Source organism: Rhamphochromis longiceps, linkage group LG3 (genome assembly GCF_057381845.1).
Source record: "Rhamphochromis longiceps isolate RC_006_pf linkage group LG3, R_longiceps_female_GT1.1, whole genome shotgun sequence".
NCBI lineage: Eukaryota > Metazoa > Chordata > Actinopteri > Cichliformes > Cichlidae > Rhamphochromis > Rhamphochromis longiceps.
Window position 1 is genome coordinate 36,089,740 of NC_140559.1, and position 20,390 is coordinate 36,110,129.

Here is a 20,390-nt window from a genome sequence, read left to right on the forward strand (position 1 = left end):
TAATGTTTCTTTCCGCCTCTGGAAAGTCTGAGAAATTTGATTAAGGCACTGAAAATAAGGTCAATGAAACCTTAAATGAAAGCACTGAATCGCAATCTTTTTACATACATGCCAGAGGAATGTTTTAGTTCTTGTATTCTGATGACCCGGCTTCACATCTTGATCTAGATCTGATTTGTTCATCCAAAGTCCCATTACATTGAGAGCTAAAAGGTCAGTGTTAAAGGTGCTCTAATTTAGCAATCAAACCAAGATCTGTTTTCCAAAATTTCCTTCCTTCCAGCTTTTAACAGACAAAAATATCTACCCGCACTGACAACATTAGTTACAAGTCAAGGCCCGAAGGGAAAGCGGCTGCCTGACAGGTTCATGATTTCACTTCTTTTCCCAGAGCTTTATATATTGAGGGTTTTTCGTCCAGCAGCTGCAGACAAAGCCAAATCAGCGCTCAGAGGTTGATTCATTGATTCATGGATGGCCTGTCCAAGAATTTTAGAGGTTTCTAATGAAGTAGTGTTATTTTGTGAAACACGAAGCTGGAAAAAAATATGTTTTGGTTTATAGCTCAGTGAGGCGCTAAGGAAGTGGGACAGCGGCGATAATATTTTTGAGGTTTGTTGATCTGAAAAAGCAATGATGATAGGTTACGATGGGCTCTGATCACAAGCCAAAACCACAGTATTCCTTACAGTCAGTGACAGACTGGGGGAAAACAAAAGGATAGACAACACTGTGGTTTAGGGAGGTAACTGTTTTTAGAAGTGGGACCTGAGCAGCTGGAGAAATTTGGAAATGATTAGAAGACAAAGCGCAGAAAGGAGTTCAGTGGTTGTTTAATTGGTAAAGGAATGAGAGCTGACAGAAGATCAGGCTGGCCTTATTACTCAGCTCAGAAACAAAATGTTGATATGAGAGGGAGAATAAGTGTGTGTATGTGTGTGTTTGACAGAGAGAGGAAGGAAAAGACTGGATTTAGAAAACCTTTATGCAATGACTAAAAGGGTCTCCTCTTTATGCCAGGAGAGATATATCTGTCGATTCCCAAGGACAGATAATGTAAAAGCAGCTAAGAACTTCCCATCTAATGAACCAAGGGCTAATCAGCTAACACACAGTCTGGGAACCCATCGACTATCATTACATGGCCTAGCCTCTGGGGATGATGTCCAATATTTCAAGGGTAATAGTTAGGCTAGCGGTTATCCAGTCCAAGACTTCCTGCTCCATGATGAAAATGAAAAAAAGTGTATAAAAAAAGACTGCTTTCCTCCATAAAGCCTGCTCAAACTTACAGTAAATGAAAACCAGAAAGCTCCCGGTACTTAAAATCTAACCCTTTTGAACACAACATGCAAAGGAACAACACATGTCAATATGAAACCTGATTTCACTTCAAGTGACTTCAGTTGTTGCTTTGTCTTTTTCAATTTATCATCACTCAAGGGAGAGACGAGCAGAAAGGCCTTTTTAGGTGAGCGCCTCATTCTTGGAAAAGTTTGTTGTTTTTGCTTGATTTTTTTTTTTTTAATTTGCTGATCAGTCACTTAATGATTTTTCCCCACAGAACTGAAACCATGGAGTTTCTGATATGACACATTTTATAGCACAACTTGTACAATAAAAATTTGCAGGGTTTTCAAAAACAAAGGTGTATTGTTCTGTCGTAGTCTTTTTATTCTCCATGTATTGTTCCTATTACTTTTTCTTATTTAAAAAGAAGTAGTGATATAAGGTTTCCCTCTGTCTGTATTTCTGTTTTGCCCCTTTGAAGACTGGTTTCTTGTGCTTTTACTTCCATTCTTTGTTCTTTTCCAGCTTTCATTATTGTCCAGTTAAGTCGATCTGCTTCTTTTTTACCGTTCCGTTTGAGTTTATCTTTATTTTTTTTTGTATATACAATACACTCACATTTGACAGTGACTTCGTTTTTACATTGCCATTACTTTCATCCTTCAGAAACCCTTTTACCATTACCAAAATTACTCATCCTATACAACCACTCCAATACCATATGCTGTGGTTTGGTCTCTTTTGATGACACATGTATAGAAAATAATGAAAAGGCTTTAGTTACCATGTGATGGAAGCCATGTGGATCTTTACAGTGAAGACTAGAAATGAGAGGAGAGCCACTTTTTGTAGAAGGCAAATGCAATTTGTTTACATCACAATAAAATTCACATGTTTCTTGGCAACTCCAAGACTCGTAAAAAAACTCTGCAGAGGTATCTGTGTATCACCTGGCTAATTTTGCACAGGCACTGTTTTGGTGGTTATTATAGCTTATTAGCTTGAGGGGGGTCTCTGTTAATGAACAACATTTGTATAATTTAATAAGCTTCTACTAAAAGAAAATGGTCTTTAATCTAAAGCCAAAAACATGGTTTCTCTTAGAAGACTTCTAATAGAACAATTGTAGGGGTTTGTTGTTGCTGTTGTTGTTTTGGGGGTTTGATATACGTACTGCCTGTTATCAGGCATCAATAATTAATACAAGAACTCATGTGAACATATTAATTTAGTAAACCGAAAGCTAACGCTGCAGTTAAGCTGAGATTCTTAAAAACTGAAACAGGTTTATAAACATGAGCAGCAAGGATGACAGTTATGAGATAGCTCTGTTAGGAGCATCAATGCCCTCAAATCTCATGAGCAACATTTATCAGAACTTTATAGCCATGTTGACCGAGCAAACAATGTGATAACACACAGTGCTGCACCAGCTGTTGGCACACACACACACACACACACACACACACACACACACACACACACACACACACACACACACACACACACACACACACACACACACACACACACACACAGCTGTAGCCACAGCCTAATGAGCATTCCAGTGTGGGAACACAAATATCCTCTTTTTAAGTGTCAAGCTGTCAACCCAAGGTCGTGTGTGTCTGAGTGTGGTGGGTCTCTGTATCTGTACTCAATCAGATAGCATAATGTATAGCAGCAGACTCCTGTCCTGCTCCCTTTGAACTTACTAATAATCTATGCGGCACATCACTCTATTAATCATTTGCCTCTTTTAGCACAACTCCTTCCTCGTTTTAGTTATTTTAATTTAGAGACACCTTTTTTACCACATGTTTTGGTGAAGAAACCAGGCATCCCCCTGTGCTTTAGAAGTTTTACAATTTGAGATCACAGTGATTTTAAGGAGCATGGCCACATGTAGTGAAACCAGACTCATCAGTGAGAAGCGGGAAAGACTGGAAGTATAAATGAAAACCACAAACTTGTTAAACGAACCCAAAAACACAATTTTGTGCTGCCTCATGGCAATAATTAGCAGGTTGACACATTAAAGCATTTGTCATAAAGAAAGAAGAAAAAGAGCAGTGTTTTCCCCCCTGATTGCTTGATTTGTCTTTAATGATATTGAAAATTGTGCTGGTTCTACTTAAAAATTTCACAGTTGAACGATAAAATATTTCGAAATTATGCCAGTGAAGGTTCTCAGTCATCTCTCCACCATTTGACCCTTTAGAACTGAAGAAACTTCTTCCGAATCCAAATCCAGTTTGGATTCGGGAGACAGACACTATCTCTACTTTTAAGATTAGGCTTCAAACTTTCCTTTTTGCTAAAGCATATAGTTAGGGCTGGACCAGGTGACCCTGAATCCTCCCATAGTTATGCTGCAATAGGTGTAGGCTGCCGGGGGATTCCCATGATGCCTTGAGTATTTCTTTTTCACGTTTCTCACTATGTATTAACAGACCTCTCTTCATCGAATCATATCTGTTATTAACCTCTGTCTCTCTTCCACAGCATGTCTTTATCCTGCCTTCCTTCTCTCACCCCAACCGGTCTCGCAGATGGCCGCCCCTCCATGAGCCTGGTTCTGCTGGAAGTTTCTTCCTGTTAAAAGGGAGTTTTTCACCAAAGTGCTTGCTCATAGGGATCATACGATTGTTGGGTTTTTCTCTGTATGTATTATTGCTGGATAGTTTCTAGTGTGAAATTTGGCACAAAATGGTAGACCTTAAATATGACTGTTTTGGTCACTAGCAGGTTGCCAGTAGTTTGCATGGCATTGCAGACTTTTCTGTAAACACTCACCAACTACTCCACGCAAAACTGTGCCACGCAGAGTAAGTAAGAGTTGTGCCTCGCTGTTGAAACCAACACATTTCATAAGGTGCAGCTTTGACTTTGGAGGTGAACGTTCTACGGTTCTGTATCAGGTTTTAATACTGTGTTTGTAGGCATGTCGGCATCTTCCATCTCAACCTGTGTGACTATGGCAGTCTGTTGGAACACAGATTTTTCCCCACTGGCTGGAGGTTCCCAGGGGGCTCACCAGCTGGCCTCTAGGCCCATGACTGATGCTTAACTCACTCACAAAGTTGAAAAAAAAAACATGCTTTTTGGCACAATAACAGGAATTTAAAAATCTAACTTGCTATTTGAAGAATTTCAAATTCCAAAAAAAGGGAAAAAAGAATTATGTACATTATGCTATGCTAAACTTTGGCCCCCGTGTTTATCTTCAAAGCTTAAACCCAGAGTTTGACAGTATCACATTCATACTTTCTGTCTCCTTGGACAAACACTCTACCTTTAATATTAAAAATGAGATGCCTTAAATGGCAATATTCTCACTGGGCAACAGCAAAAATAACCCTGGAGTTTTTTTGGTAAAATTCATAGCTTAACTTGTGTTTACAATGTGGATGTCAAGGAAGTGTGCCTATTGTTCTTGTTTCTGTGTATATACTGCTTCACGGCAGGTTAACGGTTTTAAATATTCAAATCAAATCCTCCTCTGTCAACTCTCAGGTCCAATTTCTCTTCTTGCCTCCCTCTATCTTCCTGCAATCCTTGCTTTCTTTTTCATCCTGCTCCAACTGACCTGGCCATGAAAACATTGAGTGCACATCCAGGCACTGACGCCACACTGTGTTCCATGGACATGTCTCCACAAGTCTCCCAATGTGTGTGTGTGTGTATGTGTGTGTGTGTGTGTGTGATATAGAAAGCAGAGGCATCACCTTTTTCTCTTAAAGCTTCTCTCTTATGGGATCAAAAAAGACAAAAATATTTTATGATCATGGTATCTTATTAAGCCCAACCAACTCTTGACAGAAAAAAGCCAGAACTGTTTATTTGCTCCAGCCAACACGTCTGATTCATATTTGTCAAGAGGTTATTTAACAGACGTCACTGGGACCTTGTCATTTTAATTTAAGTCACGTAGACATGAGGTTAAAAGCAACGCCAACTATATTCGTCTTCCACCTTCTTGAAGTAATCATGTGCATGCAAGCCTCTTCTTTCCTCATTCTCTCTCTCTCGTTTTATGTTTTACACCACTGTAAACACCTTACGTAACTTTGGAGTTGTGCCCAGGCCCTGTTTAGATGCACGCACACGCACACACACACACACACACCAGCTGCCAAAGAATCACTTAACTTGCAATTCTCATAAAAGGCAAAAAGAAAACCTCTGCTTGTGTCACTCTTGAAAAATCCATCCCACCCTTGAGTCCTGAAACTGACTGTAACTCGATTCCCCGATGTGGACCTGAAGCATAGCACACGGAGGGGGCAGGAGGTTAAAGAGAGAGAGGGAGATTTGTGTATTCTGGCAGTGGAGCCTGGTGTAGGGTGGTTAGTTACTAGTAGCTTTGAATTAAATCTAAATATTTGCAGTGACAGATTTGATTTTTCTCAAAACTGTTTGCCAATCATGAACATGCGAGTGTGTGCAAAAGAGAAGTTAAAGCTTGAATGTCAGTCTCTCACACACACACACACACACACTATTGCCCACACATTGACACCTAACCCCCTGTTATGCACACGTGCTGCACCCCCTCTGCACATGCATGTATTTCCATTCTCGTTAGGGCAACCACTGGTTCTTTAATGGTAACTTTAACCTTGGCCTTCACCAATAAAACCTAATCCAGTGTGAAAGGCTGGGGTAAATATACGGCTGATTTATGTACCAGTGAAACAACTGGCTCATCTTATTCAATCCTGTGATCCGAGTTTGCGTCAGAAAGTCCTTGGCAAGAACGTCCGAGGCCACACAGGGAGGTAACGAGACTTTTGCTTGTCTAGTGAAGTGCTTTTTGAAACAAGTTGCCAAACAAACCCCGTGGATCGGTTGCACTTGAAGAGCCACAGGCATCTTTGATGGGATGTTATTTGTGAATTAAATGGCCTTCCCCTGTGCAGAGATCTGCAAGAAGTCAGATATCCAGCAGTCCAACAGTGTGAGCTGTAGACAGCAATCAAACACAGCGGAGCCCATATTAAATCAACTCTAAAATTGAAGGGACATTAAGTTCTTGCTACCAGATTCCCGGTTTAATTTTGGTGCGAGTGAATGTTAAACTGGTTGATTTGTCCAGTCTGCTCCTTCTACTTTCACCGTGTTATAAAGAAAATTTTACGGCTGTTAAATTGAGAATTTTTTCTCTGAGACAGGCTGGGAGAAATGTATATTTTTTAATCAATTTAAAAGATGGGAACAGCTACTTTGATATTACTGATTGGTTTGTTCTCTTTTGAAGTCTTAATTGTGGGATCAATTTTTTTTTCCAAACGCAGCAGTGGCTTACAAAATGAACATTAATAAACCTAATGGACCTAATGGCTGAGATCATAAATTTGCTAGAAAAATGTTTACTCAGGTGATAAATCAAGTGAAAAGTAGGGTCATTTTCCCATGGATTTCTACAGAATTTGATTTCTATGGAGTTGCCCCCTACTGGCTATCTAAAAGAAAGCAGGTTTAAGGCATTTTAAAAATAGCATCAAAAACTAAGATAGGTTTGTATCACTGTCACTACTTTGTAAAATACCAACAAACACATCACCAACATTCAATTTTCATGTTATAAAAATAAACAGAAATAAAAACCAGAAATCCCAAATCACTGTTTGAAACTAAAAATGATTTATTAGACAAATAAGAAACTTAATTCACATTTTTATTTTTTATACCTAATTTTGAGCCGACACACAGAAATCAATTAAGTGTAAGATTCAACCGCTAAAATTATTTATTCATATATATATATATATATATATATATAATTTTAGTAGTAATATAGAAACTTACTACTATTTTTTCTCTTGCGTTTTTTTAAAACAGTAAATTTGAACATTTGCGGAAAACAAAAATACTTATATTTTTGCATTAAAAATGTGAATTTTGATTCCAAAGTTTGTGAATACTGGTGAATTAAAAAAAAAAAGACTTTTAGTAATTAGCAACAGTGTTCATTTAGGGCACCACTCTTACACTGGGTGGTGGTCTAATAAATGTGTGGAGCACTACGGTTTCTGATTAACTTCCTGTAAATATGTCCATCACCTGCAGTTTTATTACGTTTTCCCATGCTGAATATCTCAAACAAGTCGATCTAAGAACAAAAATGAAGAGATTGCTTTTAAATTTAGCCGTTCCCTCAAAAACATCTGAGCGGGTGTTTGTTTGCATTGTGACTTCAAGATGTCAAACAGCTCAGCTCAGAAGCCAGCTTCTTGGCTTGGCTTCTGCTTTGACCTTTAACCTATAAAGTAACCTAACACTAATCTCTAATCAAAAATGTAAAGTAATTCTACACCTGAAACCAAAACTGTGAAGGGTACGCTGTAGGCCGTGGATTTTTCAGTATTTTGAAGATTCTTTCTTCCTGAGCTTGGAACCCATCTGTTCATAACACAGATAAAATCATGAGAACACATACATAAAAAGACACGCTTAAATCGCACAAATACAGATTACAAAAAGTGCTGATCTTTGGGGGTGAACAGGCCACACACACACACACCCTAACAACCGTCCACAATAAGTAAAAACGACATCTGTGTAAATCTGGCCACACACACACACTCACAGACACACACACACCGGCTCTATTGTTGCATGTAAGGGTGAGTCAGACTCTATCAGTGAACCCAAACAATAATAAAGTGGACCAGTGAAGTTTAAGGAATGGAATGCCAGTCAGTCAAACACAAAAGCACAGATAACGCCAAAAAGCCCCAAATTTCACACAAATTTACAGAAATGGCATGAGAACCCACAGTCTTACAGGATACGGATCTGGAGGCTTGTGTGTGATAAAAGAAGTTTCCTTACAAAAATATGAGACTTGTAATTCACTGCATCGTAGCAAGCATAGCTTAATCTAATCTCTACCTCTTTCTCGGAAGTGAAGATTTTAACTTCAGAAAGTCATTAAAAGATATCCAATATATATGACAAATTACTTGTTGTACAAAAAAGTAATTTCCTCATTTTAAGAAGAACCCACTAGTAGTTTTTGTGAAATTCTTTAGAACCAAGTCTTCAATACGTCATCATGATCGCTAACTTTTATCTCTTGACTGGATGAAACACAGATGATTTTGCTGTTAAAAAATGTATGTAACCTCCTAGGACCTGGCGTCCACATATGTGGACATCACATTTTGGGTTATTTAGACCAAAATACTAAATTTTGCTCATAAGTGGGCCTGATATCCACTTATGAGGACATTATACTGCTACTGTTCTTTCAAAATTTTAAATGAATATCCTAATACGTGGCTCTTATTTTTCCTAAAAACAAAAATAGGGTAAAAAAAAATCTGGTAATTCTTTGTTTTTACATTCATCGGGCCCCAATATGCCCAAATATCAAAGAGAAATTAAAAATGCATGCTGTGGAAGAGTTCGGGTCTTAGGAGGTTAATGTAATTTGTAGAGCAGGTGAAGCTCAGTTAGCCACCCATCAATCCATCTATTTTCTCCTATTTATCCCACTCACAGTCATAAGGAGCTGGCGTTTATCCCAGCTGTCATAGGGTGAGAGGTGTGGTACACCGTGGACAGGCTGCCAGTCTATCATAAGGCTATCATGGAGAAACTGGTAAACATTCACACCTATGGGCAATTCCACATTATCAGGCTCTCTAACAAGCATGTCCTTTGGACTCCAGACACAGGTCCAATTCCACACAGGAAGGGCCCAGCGGGCTGGTGGAGTCAACCCTCGGACTAGAGCCTGACCGATATAGGAATTCTAAAAGTGATACTGATATTTGGTGAGTTAAAAATCAGATATATTAGCAATTTTTTTTTCTTTCCGATACATGAAACAAACAGATTTACATAAATTTCATACATACATTTCAAACATATTGTAAACAATGAAGTTACAAAGGGCCCTCTGGTGGACATACTATGGTTGAAGGGATGCCTCTTCTATTTCTTTATTACCGTTTTAAATATTCATTTATTAACAGTTATAAATGCAGATACAGCTATGTCTGCTGGACTCTTACCAGGACCTAACCAACCACAACACCGACAAATACAAACAATGGCTTAAAAGCCAGTTTCTCAAATAATATGCAAATTTTTTCTTGATTAACACACTAATAGGTTGTTAAAAACCAAAGTCGCATAAACTGAGAAAATTCTGATAAAAGACATTTGGTCTTATTTATTTAATCCCAGCATTTGGTAATCAAAGAAATGTTCATTAGAACTAAATATCTAAAATGTTTTAAGTTCTTTAAGCTCTTTATCACACCACCTCTGGACATTTAGCAAGCCACTGTCATTGTCCACTGTCACTGGTAAATGGTGATTGACTGATATTACTCATCGAGACCGATACTGGCCAATATTGAGGTTTGAATGATGTATCGGCCCAGACGAGTACTGTGGCATTCTAACCAATCACTGAACAGGCTTTAATTTAGTGTTTATGTCTTTACATGTTAACTCTTTAGGATGTGACTCTGCTAAAAGAGTTTCTCCTTCTAAGAAATGCTGCTTATTTCAAAGTAACACTTCCAACATTCAGAGAACATGTATATTTATGCCTGATGCGATTCACTGTTTTGCTAAGCGTGCTTGATCCAGCAGCAAAGGACACAAAACGAAGCGCGGGCGCGCGACACACCCATGAGTTCAGAAGCTTCGGTGTTTACATGTGTCTGTTTGCTTGTATGTGAATGCCACAGATGTGAGGCAGTGCCGGAGAATTCCTCTTTGTACGATGGTTATTGTTGCAAACATCTTTTGTCTTAAAACAACCAGCACAGGCATGGGGTGTAACTCTGTTGCAATTCAAAGAAGGGCCTGTTTCCAGAATAGCTGGCCTTCGCATGAGAACCGGGGGATTCCCCACATGCAATTCATTTAGTCTCTGTCCAGTATCATCTCTAAACTATTCCTTGTGCGATTTCCTGCTACCTCTGACATGTCAAACAAAAAAAGTTTAAAAGAAAAAACTCCAGAAAGACTAAAATCAAGTGAACTGCTTATAAAATAACCTTTTAAACCCATAACAAGAATCTCTATATTGACATTAAAAGTCAATAAATCCTGATTATGGTAAATTGCTCAATTTCTGATACAGGATTGTTACTTTTATGCCAAGTGAGTCTAAGTTGGATAAGCACAGATCAGGTCACAGCATTAAAACCACCTATCTAATAGTGTATAGGTCCCGTTGCTAATCTTAAGACAATGTCATGTGTTTCAAGTGAGTACCTTGCCCCATCACTACGGGGTATCCTTGTCTTTTTAACGTCTCTACATCCACTTTTATTCGCGACTGGTATTAAACTTTTCACTAAAATGAAATAAAAGCTGGACTCTCTGACTTGATGGGGACAAACAATAAAATACATGGTTTTATAATGGTTTTATGTTTTCACATGATGTCATCTTTGAACCACAGATAGGACCATTTCAGTCCTGCCAAACTTCTCTGACTCTCTTTGTCACTTTGAATGCAAACCTGCAATATCATGATTGAAAAAAGTGGCCATGAAGCGTATCCAATGCAAAATGTCATTTTTCGTCTTCTATGCGTCACACGCTTACAGCTGTTGATCTCATATAGAGATAGACACAGCGCACCACTGTAGCAGATTTCATGCACCATCAGGATCATACATCAGTTTCCTTCATCCCTGCAGACCAATATATGTGCACCTCCCACTGCAGTGTATCAGAAATCACAGGCAACGCTTCTCAACACATTTCCTTAATGCCAAAAATAAACTTCTGCGGTGTAACTAGCAGTTCTGACTGATAAGCCTATCTCTCCCGTATTTTATGCCCCCTCCTACACTCAAGCACCATCAGCAATGACTCTGATTGTCATCGTGTACTTTCCCCTGCTGGGACTAAATGAGCAGCAGCTCACTGACGCCACTTGTGTTCCTCTAAGGAGCACATGTGCAACAGAACAAGTCGCTGCAGTAGCGTTTTATTGATTACTAGACGCGTAAATAAAACCGAACCCAGTGGAAGAGGAGCCCACATCCACACATGCACCAGCGACGTCCATATTTCTGCACACATTCTTGCCCTACAGCTTCTCTCCACTTGCCGCCCTAACCAAATGCCTCCAATGTGTGTGTGTGTTTTGTTTTTGTTGGGTTTTTTTTACACACGCGGGTAAGCTCGTGTATTTCCGTCTACCTTGACTGCTTGTAAATTCCGCGTTCCGTTGTTTAACAAGTCCGATCAGGCAAATCTGCCTTCCGAGCGCCCGGCAAGTCAAACTCCCGGGGCGAACTTTACTCATAAACCTCATTCCAGAAATAAATGAAGAAAAAATGTGTAAACCCGCTTAACTCTATAATAAACAAATACATAAATAAATAAATAAACCAGCAGCAATGCTCCTATAACATTTCTTAATCACCTGCAGCAGCTCTGCTGTCAAATGCCTTGTTTCCCTCGACTTTTTGTGACTGTTATTATTATTTACTTATTTATTTTGCAATACTCCAAATACTGTGCACAGATTTTGGTGTGTGTGTGTTTGTGTATGTTTTCTTTCAGCCTTGCAACAATATTGTGTGCATGTGACGCTGAGCTGTGAATTTGAACGCACATTGGATCTGTTTCTTGGAAGTTCCGAGCCCAGCGAGGACCTCTCACGAGAGGCTTTCTGGTAAATCGGGCCAACACAGGAACCACATGTGGCTCCAAATACAAACAAACAAAAGAGGGGGAAAAGGTTAAAGTGAGTGGAAACCAGCTCTCACCTGTGATATCGACATATTCAGGTAGACAAAGAGTCCCGTGGTCGAAGCAATCTGCAACACTACCACCACTATCACCACCATAGCCACCCACATCTTGGACGGCGTTTCCCGGCGCGCTGCCGCGGTCGGCCCGCCTGCCGGGACCATCATGTAGGTGGTTGATTCGCTGCTCACCGATCTGAAATAATCCTGTTGCTGTGCGCTCGGAGTGGCCATGGCATTCCCGACGCATGAGTGAACCATTAAAACCAAGGGAGCAGCGAAACGACAATAGCCTCCACAGACCTGAGCGACTGACCGAAAATTAGAGCAAAATTAGATTTCCATGAGACGGCAGCTGCCAGCGCAGCTTCTCACTCGGAGCTCAGCCCAGCGGGAGACGGAAAGGGAGGACAAGAGAGGAGAGGAGCGCGGGCAAGAGAGGAGAAAGACCTGAAAGTTAAAGTTCGGATGTGTCCATGTCCGCTCAGCGCTCAGCTGCCGTTTAAAGCGGGACTGGAGCCGCAAAAGGAGGCAGAGAGCACAGCGGAGAGGGGCTGGTTTAACCTCTTCATCACCCTGGAGCTGTGGAGGAATTCGCTCTCTCTCTTGCTCTCTCTCCCATGCACTGTTCTTTCAGTTTCAGCGCGGACTCTGCTGCCAAATGTTTCAAAAACACAAACTAAAACAGAGAGACTAACTTCAACTTCAAGGGTTCATTATTTCCTTAAATTTACTGTTTCTTACTGATTTTTAAAAAAATCTACCTTTTAACATTCACACACGCCCACATCATTTTTAATGATCTGTGGTATCCCTATGTGTGCAGGTCTAGGCTCCTGGGGGACTCCCATGATGCATTCTTCTTCAGTCACCTTTTTTCACTCACTATGTGTTTATACACCTCTGCATTTAATCATTAGTTATTATTAATCTCTGGCTCTCTTCCACAGCATGTTTTTGTCTTCCTCCCTTAATCCTAACCAGTCGTGGTAGATGGACGCTCCTTCCTGAGTGTGGTACTGCTGGAGGTTTCTTCCTGTTAAAAGTGAGTTTTTCCAATCCACCATTGCCAAAGCTTTGCTCATAGGTGGGCAAATGATCGTAGGGGTTTTCTCTGTTTTCTTTACATTATTGTAGGGCCTTTATGTTGTTGTGATTTTGGGGCTGTATAAATAAAATGTGAATTGAATACTGTGTCTAATGATGTAACAGAAGAATACAAGATGTTTACACTGATGTCCTTCAGTATGCTATACAAGGTGACAGATGATAGATAACCCAACCTGTGGCTGGTACATGTAAGTAGCTTCCTGTTTCACCTAGAGCAGCGGTCCCCAACCCCCGGGCCTCGGACCGGTACCGGTCCGTGAGTCGTTTGGTACCGGGCCGCGAGAGTTGAGGCTCAGGTGTGAAATGTATGGTTTTCAGGGTTTTCAGTGTTATTTTTGTTATCGTTTTTATCGTTAACTCGGTTTTCCTGGGTCTTTTCACGTGTGTTATGAATAAATCTTCTTTTTCGGTACCGGTACTAGTTTCATTTTGTTGTATTTATCCGCGACACCTTAAAGGTCGGTCCGTGAAAATATTGTCGGGCATAAACCGGTCCGTGGCGCAAAAAAGGTTGGAGACCGCTGATCTAGAGGACCAGGACACCTGCCAATACAATGCTGAAGGCCATAAATAAATAAATAAAAAGTTTTTGGACATATCAACAAACGGGTCAGCTGGGTTAGTAACCTGCACTCAAACTGTATGGCGTGCACTGCACACAGACACAGACAGCTGTTTAATGGTGTTGGCTACAGCTGAATCCACATCCACACAACTGAAGCAACATGACAACATAATAACACATGAGGTAATAATAACAACAACAATAATTATTATTATTAGCATTGTCATCCTACAATCAATAAATAAATCAGACATTAATAATAATTCTTTATTTTATTATATTCCACTGTATTGTAAATGTTAGTTGACATTATCTTGTTATGTAGTTTAAGTTGCGTTTCTTATTATTTCTCTGCGTTAGCTGCCTGCTGGTTTGGTTGTTCCTGGTTTGATGAGGAGGAGGCGGTAGGCGAAGCTGCTTAAAGTTCAGATGTGAATTTGCAAAGTTGATTTAAACCACCTGTCACAGATTGAAGTGTGTTGCACTGGGTTTGGTTATTGTTCCTCCACTATGCATTTTAAATATCCTGTCTACTGGTGGAAGAGTGAGTTTGAGTAATGCTGTTTTTAATTGACTTTTGGTGTGATGCGATTCATGTCTTTAAATAGCTTAAAATTATATCAAAAATTTTATTTTTAATATAATTTCAAAGTAACATAAAACACACTTTTTGGCCTGTGCATTTTTACCTGTGTGTGCTTTGACTGTGTGTAAAGTACAACTAAAACAACACATTTCAACTCATCAAAAGTGGATCACAAATGGTGTGCTGTGAGGAAAGGTGTGCCCTGGTCTTTTGTTATGAAGATCCTGTGATTAAAAAAAACATTTTGACAGCAACGGGGAGATTGATGATCAGAACACATTATTTTGCCGTGTGCAGCAAACCACAAAAACCACTGGTGGACTGGTGACTCATCTCCGAAAGATTTTTTTAAAAAGAAGGCTGTCAATAGGAGCTCCTGCAAAAGTCTACCTGCCTTTTGGCTTCAGCTGGATTGTTTTGTGTTAATGCCAACACCGTGTCAAAAGCTTAAGAGGTACTTAGGCAACAAACATCTCTTCTGAAAGTAAGTAGGATTACTTCTATAGAGTGAGTATAGAGTGAGCCAGATTCTATAAAAAGGCAGTGAAAGGAGTCTGAGTGCCATAGTCTATTAAAAAAATCACAACAAAAGACTTGTTAAGATTACTGTGGAAGCTTGTTTCCATAACTGCAAAAATAAAAAAATAAAGATTATATCTATATATATTTTATGTTCTTGCTGTTGTGGAAACAAGCATGTGTACTCCACATATTTACCAATCCATTTTGATTTATTAACTCAAACATATGAGAAATAACTTGAAATTTCAAAAACAACTTGAACTATAAGGAACATAAACAAGACTCCATAGCTTAAAAGCAGGGCACAAAACAGAAAAATCAGCATGCAGACTAGATGAGCTGGAAATCAAACTATTAACCTTCCAATAAATAGATAACCTGCTGTACATCCTGAGTCACAACCTAGCAGAGAACTACCAGCTGTAGCCTGCTGTGTCAGCATCCATCTGTCATTAAAAACGGTCACACTTTCATTCGTGCAAGACATTTAATTCAGTTCAAATCAGTTTTATTTATTTAGTACAAAATCACAACAATAGTCACCTTAAGCACCTTATATTGTAGGGTTTTTACCTTACAATATACAAAACAATACAAAGAAAACCCCAACAATCAAAACACTATGTGTCATGGGCCTGAGTCTGGGAACCCAGAGCTCATGTGTTTTTTGGACTTGTTTATATTTTTGATGGCAGGCGTGTGCGTATTGTGCTGATGTCCCCGTGTCCCTGCTGCAGGTGTGCGTGCTGGTGTATCCGGTAGGCCGGTTTACAAGCACCATCAGGCCCGGCGAGTGTACCCTTCCAGGTGGCTGGCCACACCCAAGGATGATGACACACACTTTCAGCTGGTCAGCCTCATCGGGGGGAGCTACTTAGCAGTGTGGCTCAGCTCCCCTGGACGCTGGATCGTTGCGTGAGAGTTCCCGTCAGTTTCCCGGCAAGTCAGTCTGAGTGTAAGCTTGTCGCTGTGAGAGTGTTCGTACGTCTGCTTCTGTGATTTATCTCAGGAGGACTGCGAAAATGAGAGGGTAGCGAGCACGGGGTGAACGGTCACTAGGGAGAAGACACGGCACGAGAGTCGGGGAAGCACGGGGATTTATTGTTGTTGTATATAATTTACTTCACTGTAAATAAACTCACAGCTTTCATCACACAAAGTCTGTTTGGGTCCTACTTCCCCACATCCCCACGGTCTGCCATCGCAGTCCGTGACACTATGAGCAAGGTATTGGCAACAGTGGGAAGGAAAAGCTCCCTTTTAACAGGAAGAAACCTCCAGAAGAACTAGGATTGGGAGGGGCATCCATCCGTCTCAACTGGTTGTGTGTGAGGAAGACTTGACAAAGATGCTGTGGAAGAGAGCCAGACATTAATATATACTAGTATTTAAATGCAGAGTAGCACAAAAATGCAGTGACATTCAACACAGGATCTTGTTGCCTTAAATACGCAGTCTTTCTAATGATCTCATGAAGGTTCTCTGCTTGTTGAGATCTGGAAAGACCAATCAGATTGCTGTTTACAAAAACCTTTCAATAATCACACACACACAACTGAATCTTGTGGTTCCAACTTCTCAAACCTGAATTTTTGCCCATTACTTAGTCTTCACTAATAAATATGCTGAAACAGATTGATGAAATAATGTTTTTCCTTTTCTGTCTTGTAATCTTTGTATTCTCTGAGCGGCTGTCTGAGCCACATTTGTGTGCATGTCTGTAGTCTGTTCTAAATCTTTACCCTGTCTGAGAGCAAATATTTACCCAACGCCCCCCAGTTTATCTGTGCAGCCACAATTATATATTTTAACATCAGTTTCCAAAAACATCACAAAGCAGCGTTTGGGTCTTTTCAGAGATGTGACCTTTGGGGATGATTTTATTAGGGTCAAAATGTTGCATAAAGACTCCATCCTGCTTTAAATCACCAATGTCTTGGTTGTCTTATTGTCTTTGGAAATAAAATCATGATTTAGTGCATATCTAAAGCTTTAGTGGACAGTCAGAAACAGTGTTTGCAGTTCAGCTCTAAACAACGCCCTTTGCACACTGCCACAAACAGCTGCGTGTGTCTGTTCAGCATCAGAGCTGTTTATCAATGATGGGAGGCAATGAGTTGACAAAGGAGGCAACCTTGGATTGCTGCCAGTTGGAGAGCAACACTTCTGTTTTTAAAACTTTAGTCTGAAGAAAAACTGAAACATTTTCAGGACTGGCCTCCGAGGATGTTTAAACCAGAGAAACCAGAGTCGGAGGCACTTCCCCGCGTGTTTCGTTTTTCTTTCAGTTTTGTTGCATTGAAGAATAGGTGATACTTTTATGCGTGAAACTCTGTAGCAGTACAATCTGAGAGCGTTTACTGCTCTCAATGCCACTTTTTCTGGGAAAAGCCTTTTGAAGATTGGAAGTTGTTGTGGTGTGATACAGAAGTGCCAGAGGTTTTAGAACCAGATGTAAAAGCTATTCATTCCAACTGGGACATCTTGCTGGGACTTTAAAATCTCAGTGTCCAAGAAGACTGTGATGTACTCTGCAGGTGAGACCTAATCAAATTTGGAATGAAAGAAATAAAAACACAGATGGTGAAAGAAGAGCCAGATTCTTTCCATGTCCACAAAAATGGTTGTTATGATGGAGGGGACACTGTTTTGGGTTTAAAAGTTAACCCCTGGTGGGCTGATTCTGCCACCACTGTGGGAGGTGTCTTTGACTGGATGATGTTTCAGCACTGCAAGGTCATGGGTTTGACCCCACATGTAATACACAGCACCTGCACTGATACACATGCAAGTCTCGGACAAGTTGTAAGTGTTGAGATGTGCAAGTGATTCAGCCTGGAAACAATGTGGCTGGCATGCAGTACAATCAGTGTAGAATGGATATTTTCAAATCACTTAAAATCCAAGTTAAACTTTGCCAGAAAAGCCAAGAAAAACTGTCCATAACTGTCAGTTAGGGCAATAAAGTGGTAATGTCCCTTATTGTTCTCTAATATCTGCTTAATGTTTAAACTTATGCAATACTACCATTAAAAAAACTAATACTGGGACTTTGTCACAGTTACAAAACAATATCTAATCTTTTTACCTTCTAAAAATATCTTCATTTAATTTGGTAACAACTCTGACATAACGTCATGATGCATTAAGGTGGACTTAACTGTTTCCAGAGAAAGGCGATCTGGACCTCCTTGTCTCAACTCACTTTTGCATTTATTTTTTAATAGTGACCCTTGGGAGCATTTAATGCAGCCTGCAAGCATGACAAGGAAAGAATGGGCTGCTGTATGTATTCTTCCACAGTTCATGTGATTCTATGATGTATATTCAGAGAACAAGACAGCATTTCTCTTTAGTTTCAGGTTATTCTTTCTAAGTGATCACAAAAGTCTACAGCTTGATCCAAACTTTGACAATGTCTGCTCCTTCAGGTGAAATTTTAAATTTGACCATTATTTAATGTTACATATTTAGAAAACTCCTTAGCTCTGATTTGTTCACAATTGTCATTCATGTAAGCAGGTTAGATTACACTCAGCAGTAACCTCATACAAACAGTTTGTGAGGAATCAAGGTGAGTCCAGACTGCTGCACCTCCCTGAGCCTGCTGGAGGTTTTGTCCTGTTAAAAGGGAGTTTTGACTTCACACTGTCGCCAAAGTGCTTCCTCATATGATTATTGGGGTTTTCTGTTTTTCTTTGTATTATTGTAGGGTCTTTACCTTACAATATCAAATGCCTTGAGGCAACTGTTGTTGTGTTTTGGCACTATATTAATAAAATAAAATTGGGTTGAATTAAATTGATTACTACTGTCATTGCGCAACAAGTAAGTTGGGCGCTTTATGTGTGAAGTTTGCATGCTATCCCTGTGCCTTCATGGGTTTATGCAGTTCAAACACTCGCATGTTAGATTAACCAGTGATTCAAAATAGATGCAAATGTCTGATTGTCTGTAGTAGCCACATGACTGACTCATGACCTGTTCAGGACCTCTTGCCCTATGGAAGCTGGGATGGACTCCAGCCCGCTGTTGGACAAGTCAGCAAGAAAATTGATATATGTTTATTCAATTTGGAAAAAAGAGGAACAAAGTGCCAACTTTCCAAACAGTTGGAGTATTTTCACAACCAGATGGTCAGAGGAAAGGAAAAAGAAAAGTATTTAAGCATCAGTGGATACCATGCTAAATTGTCTGTTGTTTTTTCAAATATGGCAGTACATTTTTCTGATGAAAAGCTGTTTAACTTATCAGCCCTATTCAGCAGGGGTACAACGATACACAAAATTCACGGTTTGGTTCAGTTCGGTTCGATACTTTGGTGTCACGGTTCGATATTTTTTCGATACAAAAAAAAATGTTCATGCCTTTTTAATTTGTCATTTATTAAAATTATAAATATATATATTAACTCAAAATTACAGTTTTTAAATTTAATGTTGCTGAAACAACAAAGTAATAAAAAAAATAAATCTATCTGATCGAGAAATCACTCATCTTTGGAAAAGACAGTTTATTACAGAGAAATGTCTCTTTCCAAAATAAAAGCTATACTATACGCTTCTTCTGGGCTATACTCTCAGCAGCATATTAAACATATCAGGTCCCCATAAGGAGAATCATGAGCTAACGGCTTTCTAAATGACTCGGGTAAAGTTTGTAGCATGCTTGCTTGTTGTTTTTGTCTGCTTCCACTTGTCTTTGCACTAGGATGATGTCGGCGTAAATGTGCAGTCATATTCGTTGTGTTCCCACTAGTGCTGTCAGCATAAATCTCGTTGAAATGACGTTAACGCCACAACACGGCAAATCTCCGTTAACGAGCTACCGCGGATCGCCCCGTGCGTGGGGCTGGACGGCCAACACGTTAACGAGCTAACTGCGCTAACACACTAGTTCCCACTAATGTAATTGAGCATTGCATGGCACATCCAACATACTGTTTTACTTTAGTCCATGACGCTCTTACCTTCAGGGTCATACGTCACATGAAAACCAAAATAGTTCCAAACGCCAGATCTGAATGAGGGTGGGGGAGGTTCAATTTGCCATGTTGCAAGGAGAGCTTAACTTCTGTCTGGCTAGCTTGCCCTGCGCTCAGTGAATCTGCGTTCGACTACTCTTCCTAGGCTGCACTGTCGAGCGCAGATCCACTGAGCGCTCAACACAGACAGCATCGTCAGAAGGAAAGTTGATAAACTAAATTAAAAACGTTGTATTGCTCGATACATATGCGCACCAAACCGAAAGCACTGTATCGAACGGTTCAATATCGATACGAGTATTGTTGCACAGCATGTGTCCAACTTACACTTCACTCTGATTTATGAATGCTGAGCCAGTTTTACCCTCGTAAAATAGAACAATCTGTACACTGCGCAGGTTTTTGCAGGCTATTTTGGCAGTGAAGAAAAATTGTCTTCATACCTGCTTCAATTGTATTTTGAGATTTTAGTTTTTCAGTTTTATTGGCTGTTTTAAGAAATTCAATTCAGCACACAATTTGGTGGTTTAAGACTTTAACAAACAACTTAATTGAAGTTGAATAAAAGACACCACTTTCTCAGTGAGTCAAAGCAGT

General features: G+C 39.9%; 1 protein-coding gene across 1 annotated transcript in view; it reads right to left on the reverse strand.

Moving 5' to 3' along the window:
- tnfsf10l (TNF superfamily member 10, like) overlaps positions 1 to 12,744 on the reverse strand; it is a 76,687-nt gene extending 63,943 nt beyond the window's left edge. The window contains exon 1 of the mRNA XM_085395811.1: positions 12,045 to 12,744. Within this exon, the coding sequence (XP_085251937.1) occupies positions 12,045 to 12,287 (243 nt within the window). The 5' untranslated portion in view covers positions 12,288 to 12,744. The remainder of the gene's footprint in view (positions 1 to 12,044) is intronic.
- Positions 12,745 to 20,390: the final 7,646 nt, after the last annotated feature.